The sequence below is a fragment of the Chlorocebus sabaeus genome, chromosome 20 (genome assembly GCF_047675955.1).
Source record: "Chlorocebus sabaeus isolate Y175 chromosome 20, mChlSab1.0.hap1, whole genome shotgun sequence".
NCBI classification, from domain to species: domain Eukaryota; kingdom Metazoa; phylum Chordata; class Mammalia; order Primates; family Cercopithecidae; genus Chlorocebus; species Chlorocebus sabaeus.
In genome coordinates this window covers 57,841,360-57,864,450 of record NC_132923.1, presented here as the reverse complement: position 1 = coordinate 57,864,450, position 23,091 = coordinate 57,841,360, and the positions used below count along the sequence as shown (strand labels likewise).

The window sequence follows — 23,091 nt, the reverse complement described above, 5'->3', positions numbered from 1 at the left end:
CTCTGTGGGTAATAAACAATAAGAGATATGTACAAATTCCAATTTAGATAACCGAACTTACCTATACAGATGGTTCCATCATTAGTGATAAACCTGTCTTGGTTACTGCTGGATCTGAAGCCAGGTACACACATACAATAATAACTTCCTTCTGTGTTAGTGCAATTAGCATTTTCACCACAGGACTGAGTTAAATTTCCACATTCATTATCATCTGTCGGCATATCAATTTAAAAGATTATTTTTATAGAATTGACATAAATTCTGACTATTTTCCATCAGTATTTTGGAATTTTTACTGTTAAATAGTTTAAGGTATATAATGTTTATATCTACAAACCTTAGTACTAAAGAATCTGTATTCCACACTTGTCTTCTTCTTGTTTAGAATATGAGATCTTCTTTGTATTTGCAAAGCAAAATAGTGTCTCTTACTTTAAAACACTAGATGTAACTATTAAATCTATGTGGCAATATCTTTCAAATTTTTATATGTAATTTAATTATAACCATGTCAACAAATATATGCTCATTTTGAATTTATAGTACTCTTCATAATCCATCAAAAGCACAACATAAATTAAAAATGAAAAATCAGAAATTACAAATTGACATATTCTTATCATGTATTATTTATTTTCATCCATTGTTCCACAGAAAAATTTGCATTACTCAGCATGCAATCTTTTCATGTATTCATTAATGCATTTATTTACAACTATATGCATTATATTGGTCCACAGAAGTATACAATACAATAAATTAAAAAGTAAATAATACAGTTTTTACCTTTATACTCTTACAATATATCAGAGAAGACAAAGATTCATAACCCCTTTTTAAATATCAGAAGGCAAATTTATATTATCTGTTAAATAAATTGATTGGAATATATGTGCTTCTTAGAGATTATCATAATGGTCTGGAGGAGAATATTTTCCAGTGATATGAAACCCTGTTGTGGGTTAAAAAACATAGCTCAAGTCCCAACCCCAAGGTGTCTATGAATGTGACATTGTTTGAAATAGGCCCTTTGGATATGTAATTAAAGAAAAACAAGGTCATACTTGATTATGGTGTGTAATTCAATGATTGACATCCTTATAAAAGGAGGGAAATTTGGACATAGAGACACAGAAGAGATGACTTTGTGAAGACAGAGGCAGAGATTAAAAGATGTAACTGCAAGTCAAAGAATGACAAGGATAGCTGGCAACCACAAAAGTTAGAGGGGGCAAGGAAGGATTCTTCCCTAGATGTTTTTACGTTTTTGAAGCAGCATGGTTCTGCTGACACCTTGATTTTAGACTTTTAGCCTCCATAACTGTGAGAGAATAAATTTCTGATATTTTAAGCCACTAATTTGGTCATAATTTTTTATGGCAGCCCTAGAAAACCGGTAGACTGAAACTGGAGAATATAGGATAGGTAAGTATTAGAGAGAAAGAGACGAAGAAAGGAAACTAAAGGAATAAAAAATTTTGGACAAAAGTGCAGGCAGAAAAGTGACTGGGATATTCTGAAGATTGTAAGGAGCCTAATTGGGGAGCACAGAGAGAAATCATAGGGGAATTGTAAAAACAAGTCAGGTTTGAAAAATATCTGGAATCTTTATTTTTCATTTTATTCAAACCAGGCTTAATTTCTTTTTAAAGGGTGAGTTGTGTAACATTTAATTCATATACTGGCTACTGCTCACATATAGTAATCACTAAAAGTTGAAGATATATTCTAAATGTTTTATAAATATTAATTAGCTTAATGCTTTATAGAAGCTCTAGAAGGTAGATATTACTATCTTTAACTGATGAGAAAAAATAGAGCAGACGGAGCCCAGGCATCATATCTAAGAGTTTTTTCTTTGTGGCATCAGATCACTTTTTATTTTACCATAGATACCTTCCTGGCAGGTTGAGAGGGAATCTCAAGTTCCCTTGAAAATTTTAATCCCTAGCATTTGAGCTGATTTATTATTGGGAAGACAGAAGAGCAGAGCAGCAAGGGAAGAATTTTGAGCCTCTCCTGGAGACTAACAACTTTGAGATATGAAAGAACAAAGAAGGTTGAGTTATCAAAAGTTTCTATAGGCCAGGCAGGTAATGTAAAAGTTTGATTCCATCAGAACCAGGCAATAGAAAGTGGTGTTGTGTAGCTTGTGGTACCAGTAAGTACATACTCACTTAAAAATTTTAAAATTAAAAAAAAAATTTAAAAGCATATTTAAGACTCCATGTTTAGATTTAGCATTTCGCCAGGCACTTGTCAAATGCCCCTAAAGCACAACATATGGAGGTAGGAGGAAGAGAGAAAAATTGCTGAAATAGGACAATAAAGTAAGAAAAATTGTGAATGGTCTTCTATAAAATGCAGAAAATACTTTATTAACATGTATGTATTTAATTAATTTACCTATTTTGTATAAATAAATATATGATGCAACTCTATATGGCTATATATACTCAGAAAGTAGATATATATGTCTATGTATGCATAAAATAGAAATTAAAGTAGTTTCTTAAAATTAACTGAGAGTGGCTCACAAATTGAAAATAAGCAAAATAGTTGAACCATATTAGGTTTGATTCAATCATTCAGTTACTCACATATTTATGGAGTTTCCCAGTTCCCAAAAGTGAATATGTCTATACTGGGAAATAAGTAAAAATTAATCAAAAAGTCAGGATCTGTGCCCTGCTGTCAGAGTTCACATTCTAAAGGCAAGTTAACACAGAAGCATATAAGTGAGTTTTTATTAAAATAAAAGTTTTCATTTTTATCTTTAAATTTGACTCCATTCATGGCATACTGGGAGAAGTTGATATTAAACTTTAAAAGAAATTGGCTCTCATATCAGTTATTGGTAATATAGAGAATGATGAGGATTGTATCCCTTGTGGGCTATAGCCGCAAAAATGATATGCAAAAATATAGAGAAAAAGAACTCATGAGATCTGAGGTATTGGTTGGAGTCCAAGAAAATGAACCACTTTATATCACCTAACTGACTGTTTGTAAAAATAGATTAACTTGCCAATATGTTGCTTAACTCTAAAATATTGTTACTGGTCTTGGATACTACATTAACAGGTAGAAAAAAACAAAAGTTGCTATTAATGTTTGTGTCTTTTCCTGCTGTATGGTTTTGAGCGCTTGACCTCTTTGCTTTCTTATCAAGAATTTGGAAAGAAAAATATTTCCTTATCTATCTCCCTATCTTCTGGGCTGGATATATGATATGGACAAATTCCCTAATGGTCCAACTCAAATCTTGTTCGGTAAAATACCACTTATCTGAAAGTAACCTCTCTCTTCCCTCAAGATAGTGGAGATAGGCAAAAAATTATCTTTGTGAAGTAATATATAAAATGAATTATTTAAATTACCTTAAACTTTCCAGGGTCCAACTTCATAATAATTAATCTTCAAGGAGAAAGTTTCTCTGGATGGGTATAATATAGAAAAATAAAAGTCTGCTTCTTGGGCACTCTTATTTCTAATGTTCAAATCAGTTCACCAGTTATAATACCTAATCCCTGTAACTCACTGTATAATTTTGGTGGATTGGAAAATAACTACTTAGATTAAGATGTCCCTTGAAAAATTCTTTAAAATACAATTATATTGAAGATATATTTTAAAATGTTATCAAAATGTTTTAATAAGGAAAAATATTTGGTATTCTCTGAGAAAAAATTCTTCCTGGTTCACCTCTGATACACTGAGTTAAGCACAGCAAGACACAGGCATACACACAGCTCCTAACTTAAAGGTATCCATAGCTACTGGAGAAGATGTACCAACACCCAAATTATTAGATTGTAGTGTGTGTCAAAAATAAAAGAGGTATTTAGCAGTATAGTGGCAACTGGAAGAAAACGGCTTCCTCAGGTCATTTGCAAGATCAAAGTGTAAAGATTATTGACAGAGAAGTATTAGAAAAGGAAGTGATGCTTGGAGTCAGGTACTGAAGTATAAGCAAGAGTTTAGACAAACAAAAGGGGTCCCCACAATCCAATCAGGCAAAGGAAAAAGTTTACCTAAATGCCTGGAGGCCTGCAGGAACAGCATAATTTAGAGGAGAATTGTACTGTCAGACACTGGGCACGAGGCTTCAGGGCAAGAATCTGTGCAGGTAGGCATGGCTGAAACTGAGAAAACGCTTGCCAAGAATTCGGAATTATATCCAGTGGGTAAAGGATGTCCATCAACAGATTTTATGTAGTGGATAAATATGATTGGATTTGAGTTTCCAAACACATTTTCAAGTATAAAGAAAACTAAGGCCCAAGTAGCTCTGGTAGAACACTAGAAGACTTGAGGAACTAATCAAAGCAGAATCAACGAGAAAGAAGCAGGGAATATTTCAGACATATTTAGATGTTACGAGTCAGTGATTTGGAGAAGATAAAGAAAAGAGGGTAGGATTAAACAAGTGATGGCTACATACAAATTTTTAATATCATATTTTTCTTTTCTATATTTTAAATTTTTCATAATAAAATACTCTTAAAATATCAATGGGGATTGGAGATTGAATGGATATTTGAGTTGGCTGAAGAGAGAGGAGCAGCAAAAATGAAATCCACGTTCTGACTTGGAGGGATCTGGTGGATAAATTGATCCTCTTATCAGAACAGGGAGAAGCAGAGGAGGAGCATTCTTGCAGGGTAAAATGGGGAGTCACTTTTGGCCATAAAAAGTTGATGTGCCTTAATTAACTGAGGACATTTCAGAAGGCGTATCAATAGTTCCACAGTCAACTATACAGTCATAAATTGTCTATTCGTAGGAGAAAGCTCACGACTCCCTTCTTCTCTTCCATAGCATGAGTCAGATTCAAGAGCTTGGTATTTCTCAACTCCTGAGAAAAGGGGCAAGCCTGCTGTTTTTCTTTGTGCTTCATCTCTAAATGGACCCCTTTCCTCTCCTTCTAACTCCCCATGTTCCATCTCAGCTTACAAGCATAGGTATGAGCATTATTGCGCTCTTGTTTTGCCTCCCACCCTCCATTTTTTGTTGTCCTTCGTGTCTTCTTCCTTACATTTGCTGCTTCTTACCAATCAAGTGATAAAGCGCAGAGGATTGAGGGTAGGATGTGAAGGCAGAGAAAAACAACAAAGGAAGCCTCTCCACGTATTTTTGCTTTCAGCATTGACCAGAAAAAGCCTTTAGGTTTCCACATGATTCAGCCCAACTTGCCAGTAAACTACATGGGGAGTTAACCTAATAAACAGATGCATATGTCTAAAATATATTTTCAAAATATTTGTAGGCACTTTGTTTCTGTTGTAGATGGTTAGCTACTTGTTTAGTAATTTTGGAGTTACATTAACAAGTAGATTAACAAGATTTATATCCGATAGTATGAAAGAATTATTTCAGAGAAAACATGTATTTCAAGCACTCTGTTAAATGGCACATTTTATTTTACTTAATTGTTGCAACAATGCAATGATTGATATTGTCTTCATTTTACTTAAGAGGAAACTAAAGCTCAGATGGGTTAAATCATGCTAGCGTAGAAAGAGAATCCGGTAGACACAGATTTTATGCTTAAGACTGTCTGACTCCAAAGCCCAAGTTATTTTTTAGCATTGAAGAGTGAAGTGTACTTTATCATAAAGTGTACTTGTTAATAAGACATAAAGAGTGAGCATATAATTCTCCAAATTCAAGAGTGATATTGAGGCCCCTAGTAATGAAACATTTTTGACCACAAACCTTATGATTATGTTACCTGCTTTGTATAATAGAATAGAAGTTTATTTGCTTTATAAGACACTGGTATTCCAGAATCTTAATAAGATTTTAGTTTATATTTCATTTTTTAATGTATTGACCAAAGATGGAGAAAAACAAAAGGAAAAAAGAATCGTCTCTTTTTTTATCACTTGAGATATTACTGACCGGGCTCGAATTGATTATAACAACTTGAAATCTATGGAACCTTAACAGCAGCATCACTCCTGTACACATTTTCCCTCTGGATGTGATTGCCGGTGTTGCTCCGTAAATTTGAACACTAAAATGACCATAACCATTATGTGATTCCTTGTGAAACAGGCCCTCTGTCTCAAAGGTGGAGTAACAGTAACATAACAAAACTTTTTTTCCCCCCTCTTTTTCCCTAATGCAGCTACTGGGCTCATTTGTTTTCAACAGCACTGGGAATTCTCTTTCCTTATCAGTACTATGAGGGACTTTAAAAATTCATCATTATCCTTCTCAATTATGAACTTTCTATGGTTTGTATTTATTTTGTGAATACCAAGGTAAAAATACAGGTAAAGAGATAAGGAGGAAGAAAAGATCACTAGAAAGGAGAGAAAAAAAGAACTACAATGAATCCAGGATGGATTCAATCAGTCAGGACAATTAATAGACTTATAAAGCTCATAGTGTAAACTCACATTTCCTTGACCATGAACTCAAGTTCAATTTATTAAAGGAAATGTAAAATTCATGAAATGAAAAGCATGCTCTTTATAAGACAAGGAAAGGTACCAAAAGGAAGATACAGAATTACATCTTTCTTCCACTCGGGAAATTGCTTTTGCACTGGAATCTTTAAGTGCAGGACAGAATATATATCCTCCCATGTGCAGAATTATTGATTAACAAGGCAGATGAAAACAGATATCTAATACTGAAGATACACTTCTCACATTTGCATTGTTGATTATAAAGCACATAATGTAACTCACATTTCCTTGACCATGAACTCAAGTTCAATTTATTAAAGGAAATGTAAAATTCATCAAATGAAAAGTGTTACAATTGTAAAGATAAAATAAAGCAGAGTTATACAAGAATAAAATGTTTGTGCTGGGTATTTATTATTATTTTTCAGTATCTTCATTGGGAATGAATTTTTAAAGTGCTTGAAACTGCTGGTCCATTTCAAAAACTTTTTGAAGGAAAAATGTCCCTTTGACTATGAGTCAGGCTTTGAAAAATATGTATAAGCCAGGAAAAAAACAAACAAACAGTACCTGGAGAGAAGAATCTCTGTTTCTGTTTACACTTACTTATTTTCTGAAGGAAATGTAGCACTTAAGAAAATGTTCCCATTTTATATTATTACCAATTTTTTGGTTCTCTTTGTCAGAACTATTAATATACACATATTAGGAAAACAAACAAAATTAAGTATAAGTAGAGAAGGTAAAGGAAATGAAACAATCTTATGTTTGTACATATTGGAAATCACTTATCTTGCTCATTGCAGGATAGGACAAAATTCTACACATTTATTTCAAATGACCAAAGACTTTAAAACTATCATTCTACTGTATCTATCAATCAACGTACAGTAAAGATGAGTAATGCTCTTATAGTATCTCTGGGACTTACATGATGGCTATGAAGTTGTTTTTGAGGAGCTAGTTTTATTGAATTTTGTTTCTAATCATTGAAGTAATGCATATTTGATGGGGAAAATTAAATCATTGGTAGAAAAATCTTACAAGTTCTCAGTTGCAAAACAAATGCTGCTAGTTCACAAAAGAAAAACTATTAGAATAGTATCAGATTCTTGCTAACATCACTGAAAGACAATAGAGTAACATGTATGTCACTGAGATAAAATGACCCTGTGTCTTTATAATTCTCTAACCTGCTAAAGAAACTGTTCTCTGAACACGATGAAAGACATTTGTAGAAATACATGGATTCAGAGAGTAGATCACTCATGCAGTGTGTGTGAAGAAAATATTCAAGACAGTATTCTAACCAAATACCAATGAATTCAGGAGACAAAATTTTATATAGGGAAAGATTAGATGGAGAGGTAAAAATGGTGGACAATAAGCCCTGCAATACAATAAATTCAAATAGATGATGACTGTGTGATCATGAACACATAAATTAAATGCTAATTAGGACTCTCATAGGATATATGTTGAAAAGAGAAACTAATAAATAGTCTGCACCAGGCGGGCGAGGTCGCTCCAGCCTGTAATCCCAGCACGTTGGGAGGTCAAGGCAGGCTGATCACCTGAGGTCAGGAGTTTGAAACCAGCCTGGCCAACATGGTGAAATCTCATCTCTAATAAAAATATAAAATCAGCTGGGCATGGTGGCACATGCCTGTAATCCCATCTACTTGGGAGGCTGAGGCAAGAGAATCTCTTGAACCTGGGAGGCAGAGGTTGCAGTGAGCCAAGGTCATGCCATTGCACTCCAGCCTGGGCAACAAGAGCAAAACTCTGTCTCAGAAAAAAAATAAAATAATAAATAAAAATAAATAAATAGTCTGCATCTAGTAGGGTTCATATTACTTTAGTTAGGGTGAGAGTGGAGCACAGCGGGCAAGTAAAACACACTGGAATAAAGAAGACTCATTATCGAATTTTAGTAAAGGACAAAAATATGGAATTTATTATAAGTATCTGGAAAGAAAAATGTACTGAAAATTCACCATTGAATTAAAAAAAACAGGGGAAAAAGAGATGAAGTAAGCCTACAAAATCTAATATAAGAGAAAAAACAAAACTCTAAGTAAAAACAAATTAGCTACCATCAAACAATTTTGATGGAATAAGAAAAGCAATCAAGTATATCAACTGTTACACTAAATGAGGAAGACATGCGTTTCCCCATAAGACACAGCATGTCAGATTAGGTTGCAAACAAAATCCAATTATATTTTGTTAACAATAAACATACTTAAATTTTAAATGGAAACAACCTTGAAAATTTCAACAGACAAAGAAAATAGGGATGGCACATAATATTAAAGTAGAATTTAAGATTAAAGTTATTAAAAGAGATAGAAGCACATTATATCACTAAAAGTTCAGTTTATTAAAAAATTGTAGTTAGAAATATAGAACTTAAATACAGCATTTTAGCTTAAAAGCTATAGAGAAACAAATTACATGACATTCAAAGGGAAGTAGACAAAGGTGCAATAATAGCTGAATATTTTAATTTTCCTTTTTATGAATCTGATACACTCAACTTACTAAAAAATTTGTGCTTATATCAATGGATACCAAAAATGTAATTAATAAAATTCATCAGATAGGAGAAATCTTTTTTCAATGTAGTAAAAGCTACTTAAGAAAAACAACATAAGTATTACTCTAAATCATGAAACTTTGATCAGCATGGCCAAACTACCCTTCAGGAAATTTGTAGATATTTAGTAATGTACAAGATGTGCATATTTCTCAATTCCTTTGCATTCAGTTTCAATTTGATAGACAAAGTATAAGATCTCATTTCTATAATCATGTTGAGATTATGTACTCAAATATTGCTGAGACAGAACCCTCTTGTATATTTACATGATATTTATATTTTGTTTTTGCTTTTGTTAATTGGCTCTTCGTGTCTTTTGCTTAGGCATTATTAATTTTCTTGTAGATTTGCAAGAGTCTTTTAAAATTATCAACTATTGCCTCTCACTGATACGATATAAACATTAAACTTAAAATTGTTTTTAACTTTATTTGTGACATTATTTGTTTTGTTTACTTGTTTGCTTCCCAAGCTGCAGAGATCTTTTTGTAATCATGTCTTGCATTCCTTTCCTTTCTTGTTTATGATCTTCTATCACATTTTAAAACATTCACACTCATAACATTATAAAAACGTTTAGTAATACTTTTGTATTGCTTTTGTTTTTTTTCCTATAATAAAATCTCTGAATCATATGCAATTTACTTCACTGTAAAATGTGAAGTTGAAATCTATTTTCCTAAAATGAGTAAGTTTTTTCATTATTTTTCCATATTCATTTTTTTCTGATTTAAAATGTTATTTTTTTCATATCCAAAATACACTAATTTACTTAGAAAAGTTTCTGAAGTCTCTCTTATGTTGATGAGTTTTTCCACACCTTCATCACTGCCAGCTGGCTTTACTTATAAATGAGACCTTGTTTCCTTGATTTTAAGATGCCATAAATTTCAACACACATTATCAATGTAATAAAATAGTTTGGAAAAAACTTATCTAATCTAAACTTACTAAAAGTGTATGCATTTATTTACACAAATACATTGTACTTTCTTTACTATATAATAACAATTGACTCTAGTCTTTTTCCAGATTATATTCTAATATGTCTTTGAATTACCTTTGGTATCCAACAGTATATAGCATTAGTGAGAAGTGACAACATGCTAGCAGCCCTTGCTTGCTCTCGGTGCCTCCTCGGCCTTGGCGTACACTCTGGCCACGCTTGATGAGACCTTCAGCCAGCCACTGCACTATGGGAGCCCCTCTCTGGGCTGGCCAAGGCCAGAGCCTGCTCCCTCTGCTTGCAGGAAGCTGTGGAGCGAGAGGCGCGGGCGAGAACTGGGGCTGCGTTGTGGCGCTCACAGGCCAGCGTGAGTTCGGGTGGGCACGGACTCCGTGAGCCGCACTTTGAGCAGCTGGCTGGCGCCACGGTCCCGGCAGTGAGGGGCTTAGCACCCAGGCCAGCAGCTACGGAGTGTGCGCCAGGTCCCCCAGCACTGTTGGCCCTCATGCACCGCACTCAAATTCTGGCAGGGTCTCAGCCGCCTCCCCACCGGGCAAGGCTCAGGACCTGCAGCCCGCCAAGCCCAAGATCCGCCAGCCATGGACACCCACGTGGCCCTAGCCTCCCCTATGGGTGCCACCCCCAGCTCCATGGCACCTGGTCCCATGGCCTGGTCCCATCAACCGCCCAAGGGCTGAGTAGTGCCGGCATGCATGGCGGGACTGACAGGCAGGGGTCCCTGCAGCGGCATCAACTAGGCAAAGCCAGCTAGGCTCCTGAGTAGGGTGGGGACTTGGAGAACTTTTGTGTCTAGCTGGAGGATTGTATATGCACCAATCAGTACTCTGTACCTAGCTCAAGGTTTGTAAATGCACCAATCAGTACTCTGTATCTAGCTCAAGGTTTGTAAATGCACCAATCAGTACTCTGTATCTAGCTAATCTAGTGGGGTCTTGGAGAACTTTTCTGGGTAGCCTTCTGTGTCTAGCTCGGGGATTGCAAATGCACCAATCAGCACTCTGTCAAAATGGACCAATCAGTTCTCTGTAAAACAGACCAATCAGCTCTCTGTAAAACAGACCAAGCAGCAGGATGTGGGTGGGGTCAGATAAGGGAATAAAAGCAGGCTGCCCTAGCCTGCAGTGGCAACGTGCTCTGGTCCCCTTCCAGACTGTGGAAACTTTTTTCTTTTGCTCTTTGCAGTAAGTCTTGCTGCTGCTTGTTCTTTGGATCCATGCCACCTTTATGAGTTGTAACACTCACCATGAAGGTCTGCAGCTTCACTCCTGAGGCCAGCGAGACCACAAACCCACAGGAGGAATGAACAACTCCTGACAGGAGGAACGAACGACTCCAGACGCGCCACCTTAAGAGGTGTAACACTCACTGCGAAGATGTGCAGGTTCACTCCTGAAGCCAGGGAGACCACAAACCCACCGGAAGGAAGAAACGCTGAACACGTCCAAACATCAGAAGGAACAAAATCCAGACACACCATCTTTAAGGACTGTAATACTCACCGCGAGGGTCTGCAGCTTCATTTTTGAAGTCAGTGTGTGACTTGGTTTATTGTGATACTGGCTTTATGACAGTAGTCAGAACAAAATTTACAGTTATCTCCAAGGTATGCCCTTATGTAATTCATAGAAGAAATCAGAAATAGCTCATTGTTCTACATAAATATTTATCTTTACTAATAAAGAAACTAAAATTAAAATAGAAAATGAAAGTCCAATGATCAGCTACAAAATTGTCAAAATGTATTTAGAAATTACAGTTTTTTAAGCTGTGATTAATAAGTAGGCAAATTGGTTACAACACCATCCTGCACTCAATACCACCATTTGCCAGGCCAATAGTTTCTAAACTGGACTCAGTCATTGGGCCAAAATAGCAAAAACACATTCATATCATCCTTAACATCTTCAGCTAGTCGTGTCTCCAGTCTGACCTTTGCGTGTGTTTACCTCCTAGGCAAAATGTCAGAATATTGCATGGACTGGTGGACTGCCTGATCTCATGATCTTGTTTTCTTTTTTAATAGCAAACACGTTATAGAAGTAATGAAATTCAGTTTGTATTTCCTTGTATTTTATTGGTCTGGACTCATTTATTTTAACATTTTACTTTCCTAAAACTGTCCATAAAAGTATACTAAACCAGAGTCAGTATGATCAGAGCATTCACATATCCTGCTTTCTCAAGGATAGACACTTTTACATCAAGATCCCCAAAGGTGGCCATATATTTTCCCATGAACCTTTTTGATAGGTATTAATTCGAAGGTTCAGAGATCTGTCAAAAGTTATATACAAGAATATTCACAGAAGTAATATAATATATAGAATAAGTCAAAGCCTAAATGCCCAATATAAATATTTTGAATAAGTTAAAAGTGTACAGCCATTCAAAATAAAATTTTGAAGAATACTCATTAACAATAGATAATATCCGCAGTTTAAGAAGTGAAACATCCCCAAAAACACAAAGGTGAATCCTATTCCTCATTGCTTATTGCTGAGTTAAAGTATCTCTTGCATCTTTTAAGAAAAATGCTTGCATAAAGGCATATCCTTGTATTAAGCATTTTACAGAAATAAAAATGTGGCTTTAAAAAATCTATTTATTTATATCATGGTTTTTCTAAAACTATTAAATTTTGCGAAAACTATTCCGAATTTAAAACCATACCTGTATACATAGCACTTTATGATTATATATATGTTGTAAATATCTAGTATCTAAAGTTATCACACAAATACTTAAATTAGATTTCTGATAACCATAGGCCTTTAGAATATATCATAAATTTGACAATGAATCTGATTCCTTGCTCTTGAAACAATAATTATAACTCTGACACCCTTATGGAGTGACCTAACATAATTGTCCTATGTCTCAGATCATATACATGACAAAGCAAACTGTGAATAAGACAATAACAGAGTTAAGAGGAAATTGGATATGTTGTTTTAACTTTTCCACTTTAATGTGTGCCTCTTAACGTTTTGCGATTTTTTTTTATAGTAATTTTGCAATGGACTGATGTTTGTGTTTTCCCACCCCCAAAATTGTATGTTGAAATCCTAATCCCCAAGGTGATGGTTTTAGGAATTAGGAACTTTTCCAGGGATTAGTGCGCTAATGAAAGAGACTCCAGAGAACTCATTTACCCCTTCCACCCTGCAAGGGTACAGCATGAAAGCACCAAAAAGTCGGTCCTCACCAGACAATGAATCTGCCAGTGCTTTAATCTTAGACATTCCAGCTTCCGCAACTGTGAGCAATGCATTTTTGTGGTTTACAAGATATACAGTTTATGGTATTTTGTTATAGCAATCAAAATGAACTAAGACAAATCTATAGTAAGAAATTCATTTTATGCACCCATGTATGGATTTATTCATAAATAAAATTGAGTAATTTTTTTCATCAAAATATTTATCTTTCCATCAGCTATTGTGTGTGCTCCATTTTTTTATGACTCTATGTACTTAAGTATTTTTTTTTTTTAGACGGTGTCTCACTGTCACCAGGCTGAAGTGCAGTTGTGCTATCTTGGCTCACTGCAAACTCCTCCTCCTGGGTGTGAAAGCAATTCTCTTGCCTCAGCCTCCTGAGTAGCTGGGACTACAGGTACACACCACCACACCCAGTTAATTTTTGTATTTTTAGTAGAGACGGGGTTTCACCATGTTGGCCAGGATGGTCTTGGTCTCTTTGCCTCAGCCTGCCCACCTCGGCCTCCGAAAGTGCTGGGATTACAGACGTGAGTACTTCAGTATGTTTTAAAGTGCTGGTAATGATCTGCTACTTTGACTGTATGATCTCCTAATGGGTCATGAAAGACAGTTTGAACAAGAAGCGATCTGCTCAAGTCACTTGATTCTGTTTAGTCTAAGTTTCACTTTCTAAGACACCATTTGATAATGACCTACTGTATGCCAGGTGCCAGACAATATTTTTAATGGCCTTCACAACAGTCTTGCAGCAGGACATCAGGGTCACATGCAACCCTGATGTTCCTATATGGCACCATTGTATGACTTAGAAAAAGATGCCCTTTCTGGGTGAATGCAGCTTTGCAGGCAGGTGACTAGGTAAGCATATAGAACCCTTGTTCCCTTCTCTGTTAAAAAAACATGGTACATGGCTTGAGAATCAGAATGTGGGCAGGATTCCAGGCTATAATTCTTTTTTTTGGATGGAGTTTCGCTCCTGTTGCCCAGGCTGGAGTGCAATGGCAAGATCTCAGCTCACTGCAACCCCCTCCTCCTGGGTTCAAAAGATTCTCCTGCTTCAGCCTCCCAAGTAGCTGGGGTTACAGGCATGCACCTTCATGCCTGGATAATTTTGTATTTTTTGGTAGAGACAGGGTATCACCATGCTGGTCAGGCTGGTCTTGAACTCCTGACCTCAGGCAATCCACCCACCTCGGTCTCCCAAAGTATTAGGATTACAGTCATGAGCCACTGGGCCTGGCCTTCCAGGCTATAGTTAAATAAATATGTAATGTGCTCCTAATATGCCTCAGTTTGCAGTCTTTTGTCCTTCTCCTTAGTGATCATATTCATCCTTCTGTGTTCAACTACTGCCACTGAGGACACTCCTACATTTTTTTCCTCCACCCATGATTTCTCTCTGCAATCTAACTCAATAGCTACTAGGTATTTCCATTTACCTCTCCAAATATTCTCCTACAATAAACATGGTAAGTTTTAGCCTACTTGTATATGCCTTTATCTGTGAAGATGGCAGGCATTTTGGCTCTCATGTTCTTTCTATCTCCATCATGATTTCACCCTTCCTCCTGCCAACCCAGATTGAAGACATCTTTCCTTGCCTCTCTCCCCTGTCTTCTCCATCCAAGCTGAAACTTTATATTGATGATGTTAGGATAACATATTTTTCTTTTGATATTTTCCATAAGTCATCAACTATTCTTTAAAAATGTAGTGAAATAGCATTCATGTCTTCTGTTATATATATATTATATATATATAAAATATATATGTATATATGGGAAAATAGTTTTTATTTGATTAGAGAAAAGAATACAGAATTTAACTTCACTGATATTTTTTCATCTTCAGGTAACATTCTTTCAAATTTGACAGATATCTCACAATATGCAAAATAAAATGCACTAGTAGTGAGGATATAGTTAAATTCTATGGCTACACAAAACTAAACAAGCAACAAACAGATTAGTATAAAATAGTTTGCCAATCTACTTGAGAAAAATGTTCATGGAAGTTCATCTTTTCTTAAGAAAACTTACTATGCAAAGCTATTGTGTGTGTGAAATCTTTTCATATTTTATTATAAGCTGAGAAACTCTCCACAAATATGCCCTCTGTTTTAAACTGTGAGATTCTCAAGGAAAAAAGATCACAATTTACTGTTACTTGTATTTTGAGAAATTGCTGGAAATTACCTGTCACATAAAAGATGAACAATAAATTCTTGTTCAATGAGGTGAACACAAGAGTAAGCTTTCATGATTTCACCAGGTATGAATATGTCAAACGTCTATTATCGACAAGTTGTTTAAGGGCTGGCATGGGATTTTTTTATAGATCTAAATCTTCCTGGTGCTCACATTGCAACACAGAGGCTATGGATGCATAATAAGTAATCAAAAACCCACATTCCCTTTGCCCCAACACCTCTTTGCTTCTTTGATACCTGTCTGCTTTGCCTACCTGATCCCAAACTTCTCTGAGCCCAGAAAGGAGCTGAAGAGATCCTGCCTAGATTGGAGTATTGTCACCCCCAGCATACTGTCAACATTGTCTTTCTCTGTCTCTTGAAGTCTCCTTAGCAAGATGGAAACATCTAATTGGATTTGTATATTTGAAGTCTAATTTGGGACCATGGAAAATAAATCTTGAATTCTTAAGCTTTATACTCTCCAGATCAAATATGACATTTGCTTATATTTTAAGACAAATATGCTTTTATCTTAAAGCATGCTACAGAAATATTATCTTATCATTTATGTCTAGTAGCTCTCACATCATCAGTCTTGTGACAATTTTACATGATTTCTTCATAAAATAAGATGAAAATAAATGTATACATGGTAAGAATCAAGGCCCCAAGAAATAATTAAAGCAGGTGAAGAAACAGTGTTTATTAGGCATGAAATAAACCTGTGGAAATTTCTTCAATTCTTAGATGAGTTCATTGATTTAAAGATTGTAGATATTCAAAAAATGTGAGTAATTTATAGTTATTTAAATTGAAAATGACACTGAGTGTAATCAGTATCAGGCTTCCAGTCCTACAATAATTGCCTAAGGGTCAGTTAGAAGTTGCTTTCCTCCATCAGTTTTGCAGTCTTATACCACTGGTTAGGTACACTGAACTGTGTTAAGATGATTTAACTAACAGTACAGAACCTGGAAAAACACATGATGCCTTATTTTCTGGAACAGTGATCTGACCCAATATGGGATGGTAAAATTGATATATAACTTAAGATATGAATACTTAAGAGCAAAGGAGACTGATTCAAAAACTTTTGTCCAACTTGAAAATGAATGTTCAATGAATGTTCAAGATCAGAGTGACCCTGATATTATTGTAAAATGTACATTTATTTATCACTCTAGTGCTTTTCTAGCTCAGAGTATGCAGTTGCTGTGTTTATGCTTAATAACAGCCTTTTATGACAAGCACTGAAATCTTAGAGTTATCTCATTTTTATTTCAGACACTATTTCTGATCAAAGTACAAAGCAGAAAAGGTCCCACAATAACCTTAGAATTAAGTTGTTTACATCCCCATATATGAGGCAAAAGTAAGTGAAAATAGCAAGGGCATTGTAGGCAGCTTACATTAGGCTGCATTCCTACTATCTACTTAAAATGTTTTTATGTTTATTTTCCCCTAGCACTACTGTTAGCAATGTCATTTCCAAACCTAATAAAATTCTTTCATTTAAGTTCTTTCTTTCTAAAATGTTTCATCAATCATAGTACAACTGTGTGCTCTGTCATGGGGTAATTGCAAATTGGCATACCAAGGAGGGCATCTACATGTCCTTATCCACCTTATCCTCACACTGGGCAAGGATGACAGCCAATTTATTGGTTGAAATACTGTTAAACTCATCAAATAAAATACTGTTTTCTGCTTCTGTAATGTTTTCTGTTATAGTATCAAAGTTGTTTCTTTCAAACATCCATTTAAAAATGACTGTGATAGTAGTTAGTTATGCCTGATGACTTTTCCATGCACATTTACTGAAAATGAGGACTTCTTCGTTCTGGCTAAATGACTCATATTAGAGATTTTGGAAGAGAAAAGATATGTAACCAGAATGCAACTCTGCTTATTGGTACAACTGAAAAGTATGAAGGCTTTAAATTGGGAAGATAAACCCTAGTTCTGGATTTATTTACAACAGAATTATTTTATTTTCAGAAAGAATAAGCCACTCAATTCTGTGTCTCTTGTTTTCTCACCTATAAAGTGATGATATTAATTATCCAGTTTTCTAATGCTCTGTAGAACTGTTTTTAGCAAAAAACGAGAGTGACTCTAAATAGTCTTAAATAAAAAAAAACTGTGAAGCTAAAATACCCTCAGATTTTAATCATTAAAACAGAAATGTACCAAATTCAAAATATAGAAATCCTTTTGATGTTTATAATTATCTAGTCCAGAGTTCTAGTAAAATGCAAATATATATTTTGGGAGTTTTTTTAAATTTACAAGCTAAAGTCATTTAATTTTTAAATCTTGAAAGCAATCACATAAATGTGACCCAATAAAACTAATTTGTATGATACTTTGTTATAAGAATAAAATTTAGGCAAAAAACTGACTGATCATTCAATATTAACTATGATAGAAAAAAATATTTGGAGCATTAACTCCTTGTACTTGCTTATTTATAGTACACAAACTTTGCAGACTAATAGAAGAGAAATCACGTAGAATAACATGCTAACATTACAGTTATTTCCTGGGAGTTACCAAAACAATCAAGTGTTAATTTAAAAAAAAGAAAAAAAATTTTCCTATTTCACAACCCACAAATTTTGTAGCAAGCAATAAAATAATTTACCAACAAAAAGTATACCTAGAATCTTCTTTTAAATAACCTACTCCAAAGACCAATAACTGGACATAACAAGAGATTATAAGTGTTAAACCCTCCTGTATCCATTTCTACCAATCTTTTATAAAAAGAATTCAATTGCCAACATTGATTCAGAACCTATTATGTTCTAGGCCAGTAAATTAACTCTGTCATTTAAATATTAAAAGAAACCTTTAAAATGACATTGCCCCCATTTTATAGATGAAAATACTAAAAGTACAGATATCTTAAGTCACTCAATGAAGAACATAGCATTAGAGAATGTCAGAGCTGACTTTTAAATCTGACAGCTGAGCTGACACTCTAAAATATTAAGCAAAGTTTACATTATCTTAAATGAATGTTTTGCCAAAAGAACTATTCTTCAATGAAAAAGTAAGGTTTATTTCACTTTAACAGTGATGATAAGACAGAACTACCCTTCCCCCCCCAAAAAAAAAAAACAAAAAAAAAACAAAGAAAACAAGAAACAAAAGCTGTTTGAAATTTTGGTTGGGAAAAGCTACCATGAGATTGGAAAAACACATAAGCTACAGTGTCATAAATAGTAAAGTTTGAATTTTATTGAGATAGCCAGGTGGGAAGAACCTCTGACGGCCTGTACACTGTGGTGGAGCCATGGGAAGTTCATGCCCTTTGCAGTGGGGAAGAGCCTGGCCTCTCTCTACTGTTCTGGGGTGTGGTACCTGGGATTCAATCTGTGACGGGGGAAACACACTAGCAGGACTCTGGGTTTGTGGAAAGTCCCTGTTTTCCTTTTTCCTTTTTTTGCCTAATAAATTTCATTATTCTCAACCTTCAAAGTGTCTGCGAACTTAATATCTCACGAGCATGTGACAAGGACCTAGCTCTTAGCCGAACTAAGGAGAAAGTAATAGAACATCTTTGGCGCCCAACATGGGTCTTGAGAAGGGGTGAGTAAAATGGGGACTCAAAACCTCTCACTGTCACTTCTAAGCCTTTTCATCCTTGGTCTTCTGAGGGTAGGAGAAACTGTGCCCCCGCCTTCATTGTTCCCAGAGGTCTGGGGCCATTCCATGGTCTTTTCCTTCTTTTATTTTGGAAGGACAGGTGAGCAGGGGCTCCTCACTCCCTCCCCCTCCCTTTCCAGCTGGGCCTGGGGAATGCAAGCATTTACATCTTCGCCTTCCCTGGCCAACAGCTTCAACTCCATTGGATAGTAATTGAGCTTTTCTCCCTGGTGGAGGCACTATTTGAATAAGAATAAGAGGTTCTTCCCCCAGGCATTATTTTTTCTTCTCCATTCTGTCAGTCAGCAGTTAACTTTTAAGTTAGTTTTTTTCCCCCTATTTAGAAGACATTTTACTAGGCTAGAAATGATAAAAAAAAAAAAAAAAAAAAAAAAGAAAAAAAAGAAAAAAAAGAAAAAAATCTCTGTTTATATTCTCTGTAAGTTTTTAATTGTGAAGAAGGATCTTACAGGGATCATGTTTTCTCCTGCCTCTGTGTAGCATGTGTTGTATACATGATGTCTGTAATAAGAGGTCTAATTAATGGGCCTAAAGGAAGATAAGCACTTGGATCAAATTTTTTTAAAGGAAAGATAAAAGCTGTGGTACCTTTCAGTTCACATCACTTTAATCTTTGAGAAATAAAAACAGCTTTAAAAATTTTGGTAAAAAGCATAAGCCATGAAAATGTAAACAGGTGGACTAAATTATGCAGGTTAGATACTAGGCTTTCTAAATGTCTGAGGCTATAAACTGGTTTGGGGTTTTGAGAACTATCTGAGTTGCCAGTTTCACAATTAGTGAGACCTGAGTAAAAGTGGAAATAACCACACCCTTAGTTATGTTGGAAGCAGTCAAACCTTGGCTGCACCTAGCACACAATTAAAACAACTTACTAGGTTTCATATTAAAGTTAAAATTGCCAGGAGTTACGATTATAATGTGTAATTCAAACTATTGAGAATAAATTTACATGCAAAGTGTGCAAGAACAGTGAAATGTGTTTTTAGTAAAAGGTTATAAGAAGACATAGAAATGTAAATTTTTGCTCAGGGTTAAAGGATTGTTTTCAATCACATAAGGTAAAGCTGAAGTTTCAAACAAGTGCCGGAAAGATTGTGGAAATTAATCTTGTGGAAGAGGTTCTCTGTGTGAACATACTGACTAAATTCAAAAGGGTATTACAGTCTTTCTGTAAATCAAACATTGAAATAAAAGCACAACAAGGATTTCTTAAGGCACTAATCTGCTCTTTGGCAAAATTTATAAAAGGTTACAAAAGGTTTTTGCTACTTTAAAATTTTTGAGTTATTTTGCCAAAAAAATAAATAAATAAATAAATAACTTATGGTGATCTGGAATTCTGTTTCATAACATCAAGTGTTTTAAACTGCTACCATATTCAACAGGCTTCCCAAAATCAAACTTCAGTTTCAAAATTGTCTTTCTTGACACCTGGCTTTTCTGAGGCTCCAGAGGATGCTTGGAGTGTCCAGAAGAGAAAGGTAAACAAGACTATTTGACATGTTTAGGTACATGAGATTGCCAAAATGATGTTCAATCTTCTTTAGGTTATATTTTTCTGGATAAAGCTAACATATATTCCAAAACTGTATGGGATTTCTAAAATTCTAATTTCTGATTGCATGCTATCAATTATAATTAAAGTTGTTATGAAGTCATTGTAAGCCACAGAGATAACCAAACTTTTTTGTCAATTGTGTTTCCAACTGTGGGAGTTCAGTCAGGTTGGTGGGAAATATTTTAAAAATAGTTATGGAAATAGACACAATCTTCTTGGAAGGACAGAGGGCTTGCATAAGCTCAAGTAATAGATTGGGCTGAAGGCAGCCTAATGCTTATCTTAACTAAATAGTTTAAAGTAGATACAAAGGAATGTAGAGTAGTTTATCTAAATAGCTTGTTTACTCATGCAGTCCTAAGACCAACCTTTGATCAACCAAGGATGCATAATTGCTCTCTACTGGGGCGGGGGGGTGGGGGAGGTCAGCAACCACTTCAATTACCCTCTAGTGATGTTTACTCAAAGACCTTTGTCATTTAATCTATACTGAATAAATGCAAGCTTCACTGACTTAACAGGGCTGTGGTTGCTACTCTTTACAGCACCTTCATTGGTGTCTGTGAGGGGCCCGGATCATCAGCTGGACCGACAGGCAAAATATCTGTGTCTGTGTACTTTATTCATCTGTCATTGGGTCAGGGTCTGCAGGACAGACCCTGCATCCAACTGTAACTACCATGAAAATTTGTTATTCACAGACAATTGTTATCTGGTTTTAATCCTTTTCAAAAGATGGCTTATCATAAGCTATAGAATTTTGACCGATGCTCTCAAATACAGGTTTCTGATAACTTTGTTGACTGTAATATTGGAATAAAGGAAAAATGTATAGGACTTATGAGGAGCTGAAATGTTCAAGGGTACCAAGCCAATCAATAATTAAATCAACTGAACTCAGAAAGCTGAAGACATCTTTTTGACTTTTGATTGGAATATTGCTGATGTTTGTTTTGTTTTTCAGCCAACGGGATTTATTTTGAACTATTTACAGCATTTAATAATTGAGTAAGGTATATTCCTGTGAACAAAATTTGGAGCATATTTGTCTATCTCTCTCCCTGGCTTCTTCAGAATTTGGAAACTATCTGTGAGTATTCTTAACTTATGGTAATATCGTAATTTGCATCAGTGCAATAAGAATTCATTTTACTTTTGCAACAGGACATAATTGTAGAAACTGGTTGTTTTACCAAGGCTTTGACTGGAAGGATATGTTTCCCTTTAAGGGGCCAAACTGAACTTGCAGAGCTGATAAAAGCCCCCTGGGGAGAAACTGGCCTCATACTCTTGCTTAGACAGTCCCTATACAGGGTTCCTGGCTGGTGGTCAGTAAAGAATATCACTTTCTAACAGGTCTAGGAGCTCCAAGTTTATCTTGGGACCTTAAGAGGATCACCAAACTCACAGATATTTGAGGATACAAACTGATGGCTGGGCTTGGCTTTAAAAAGTCTTATTTGAGATTCCTTGTGGAACAGAGTTCCATCAAAGACAATCCAAAAGCCATGTGGAAATAGTTATTCTTGCTGCACTTCATTCAAATAATCAGGACAAGTGTAAGACTAAAATCTGTTTTACAAACCACTCAATCCGATGATTATTTGTGGGTTTTTAATTTTTTTTTTTGACAAAAATGAGGACTGGAGAGAGAGAAATTATGTTTCAAAACTTATCACACATTTGTCATTAATTGTTTTTAAGTTTTCACCTACATTTTAAAGTAACACTGCTTGTTCCTGTGAACCAACCAGCAACTTCCAGCTGCAGTTCAGAAAGAACAAGAGGGATGGGCAATGTAAAAATCTGGATCAATACTCTAGTTCTGAGTAATTATCCTGCAAATCCTGCCAGGTGATAGGAATAAATAGAATGCTCACCACTTGGAGGTTTCCTTCTTTGGGAAAGTAAAACCAAGGGAGCTAACCACAGCCAAGCACCATGCACCCAAATCCTAGCAAGCATAACTGTAGCCACCAGTTATCTGGGTGTGTCACAAGACATCTTTTCTTTTCCTTGTTGGAGGAGGACTTAGTTCCACATTTTCACCTTAGTAGTTGGCTTATGTTAAGGAGTCCATGCAACTCTTCCTGCAAGACACATTTTTGTCCAAAACTCAATTCTAAGTTTTGGGTCAAAACCCTAGGAAGGAAAACTGGATCTAAAGGATCCAGATGAAGATGACAACAGAGGTTAAAAGGAAGAGCGCAGGTAAGCATGGCTAATCCCTGCCAATGAAGCCAAGTCTACCATTTCATGGATAAAGGTCATGCTAGTATCTACAGCATAAATGAGGTCTAGGGAACTTCAAGACTACTGATAGTAGGTGGGATAGAGACATGGGTGAGAGTGGATAATTCCTATTCTCTAGGCCCTCCCTGTGTCATGGGTGCAAGCGACTTTGGCACCCATGCCAGCATGTGCCAAGGTCACCAGGACTCAGGAATGCAAGGAC

The 23,091-nt window shown here is 35.5% G+C and overlaps 1 protein-coding gene across 1 annotated transcript in view; it reads right to left on the bottom strand.

Moving 5' to 3' along the window:
* ADGRL4 (adhesion G protein-coupled receptor L4) overlaps positions 1 to 23,091 on the bottom strand; it is a 118,027-nt gene that overhangs the window by 57,874 nt on the left and 37,062 nt on the right. Inside the window, exon 3 of the mRNA XM_007978197.3 lies at positions 62 to 214. Coding sequence (XP_007976388.3) covers positions 62 to 214 — 153 coding nt within the window. The remainder of the gene's footprint in view (positions 1 to 61; positions 215 to 23,091) is intronic.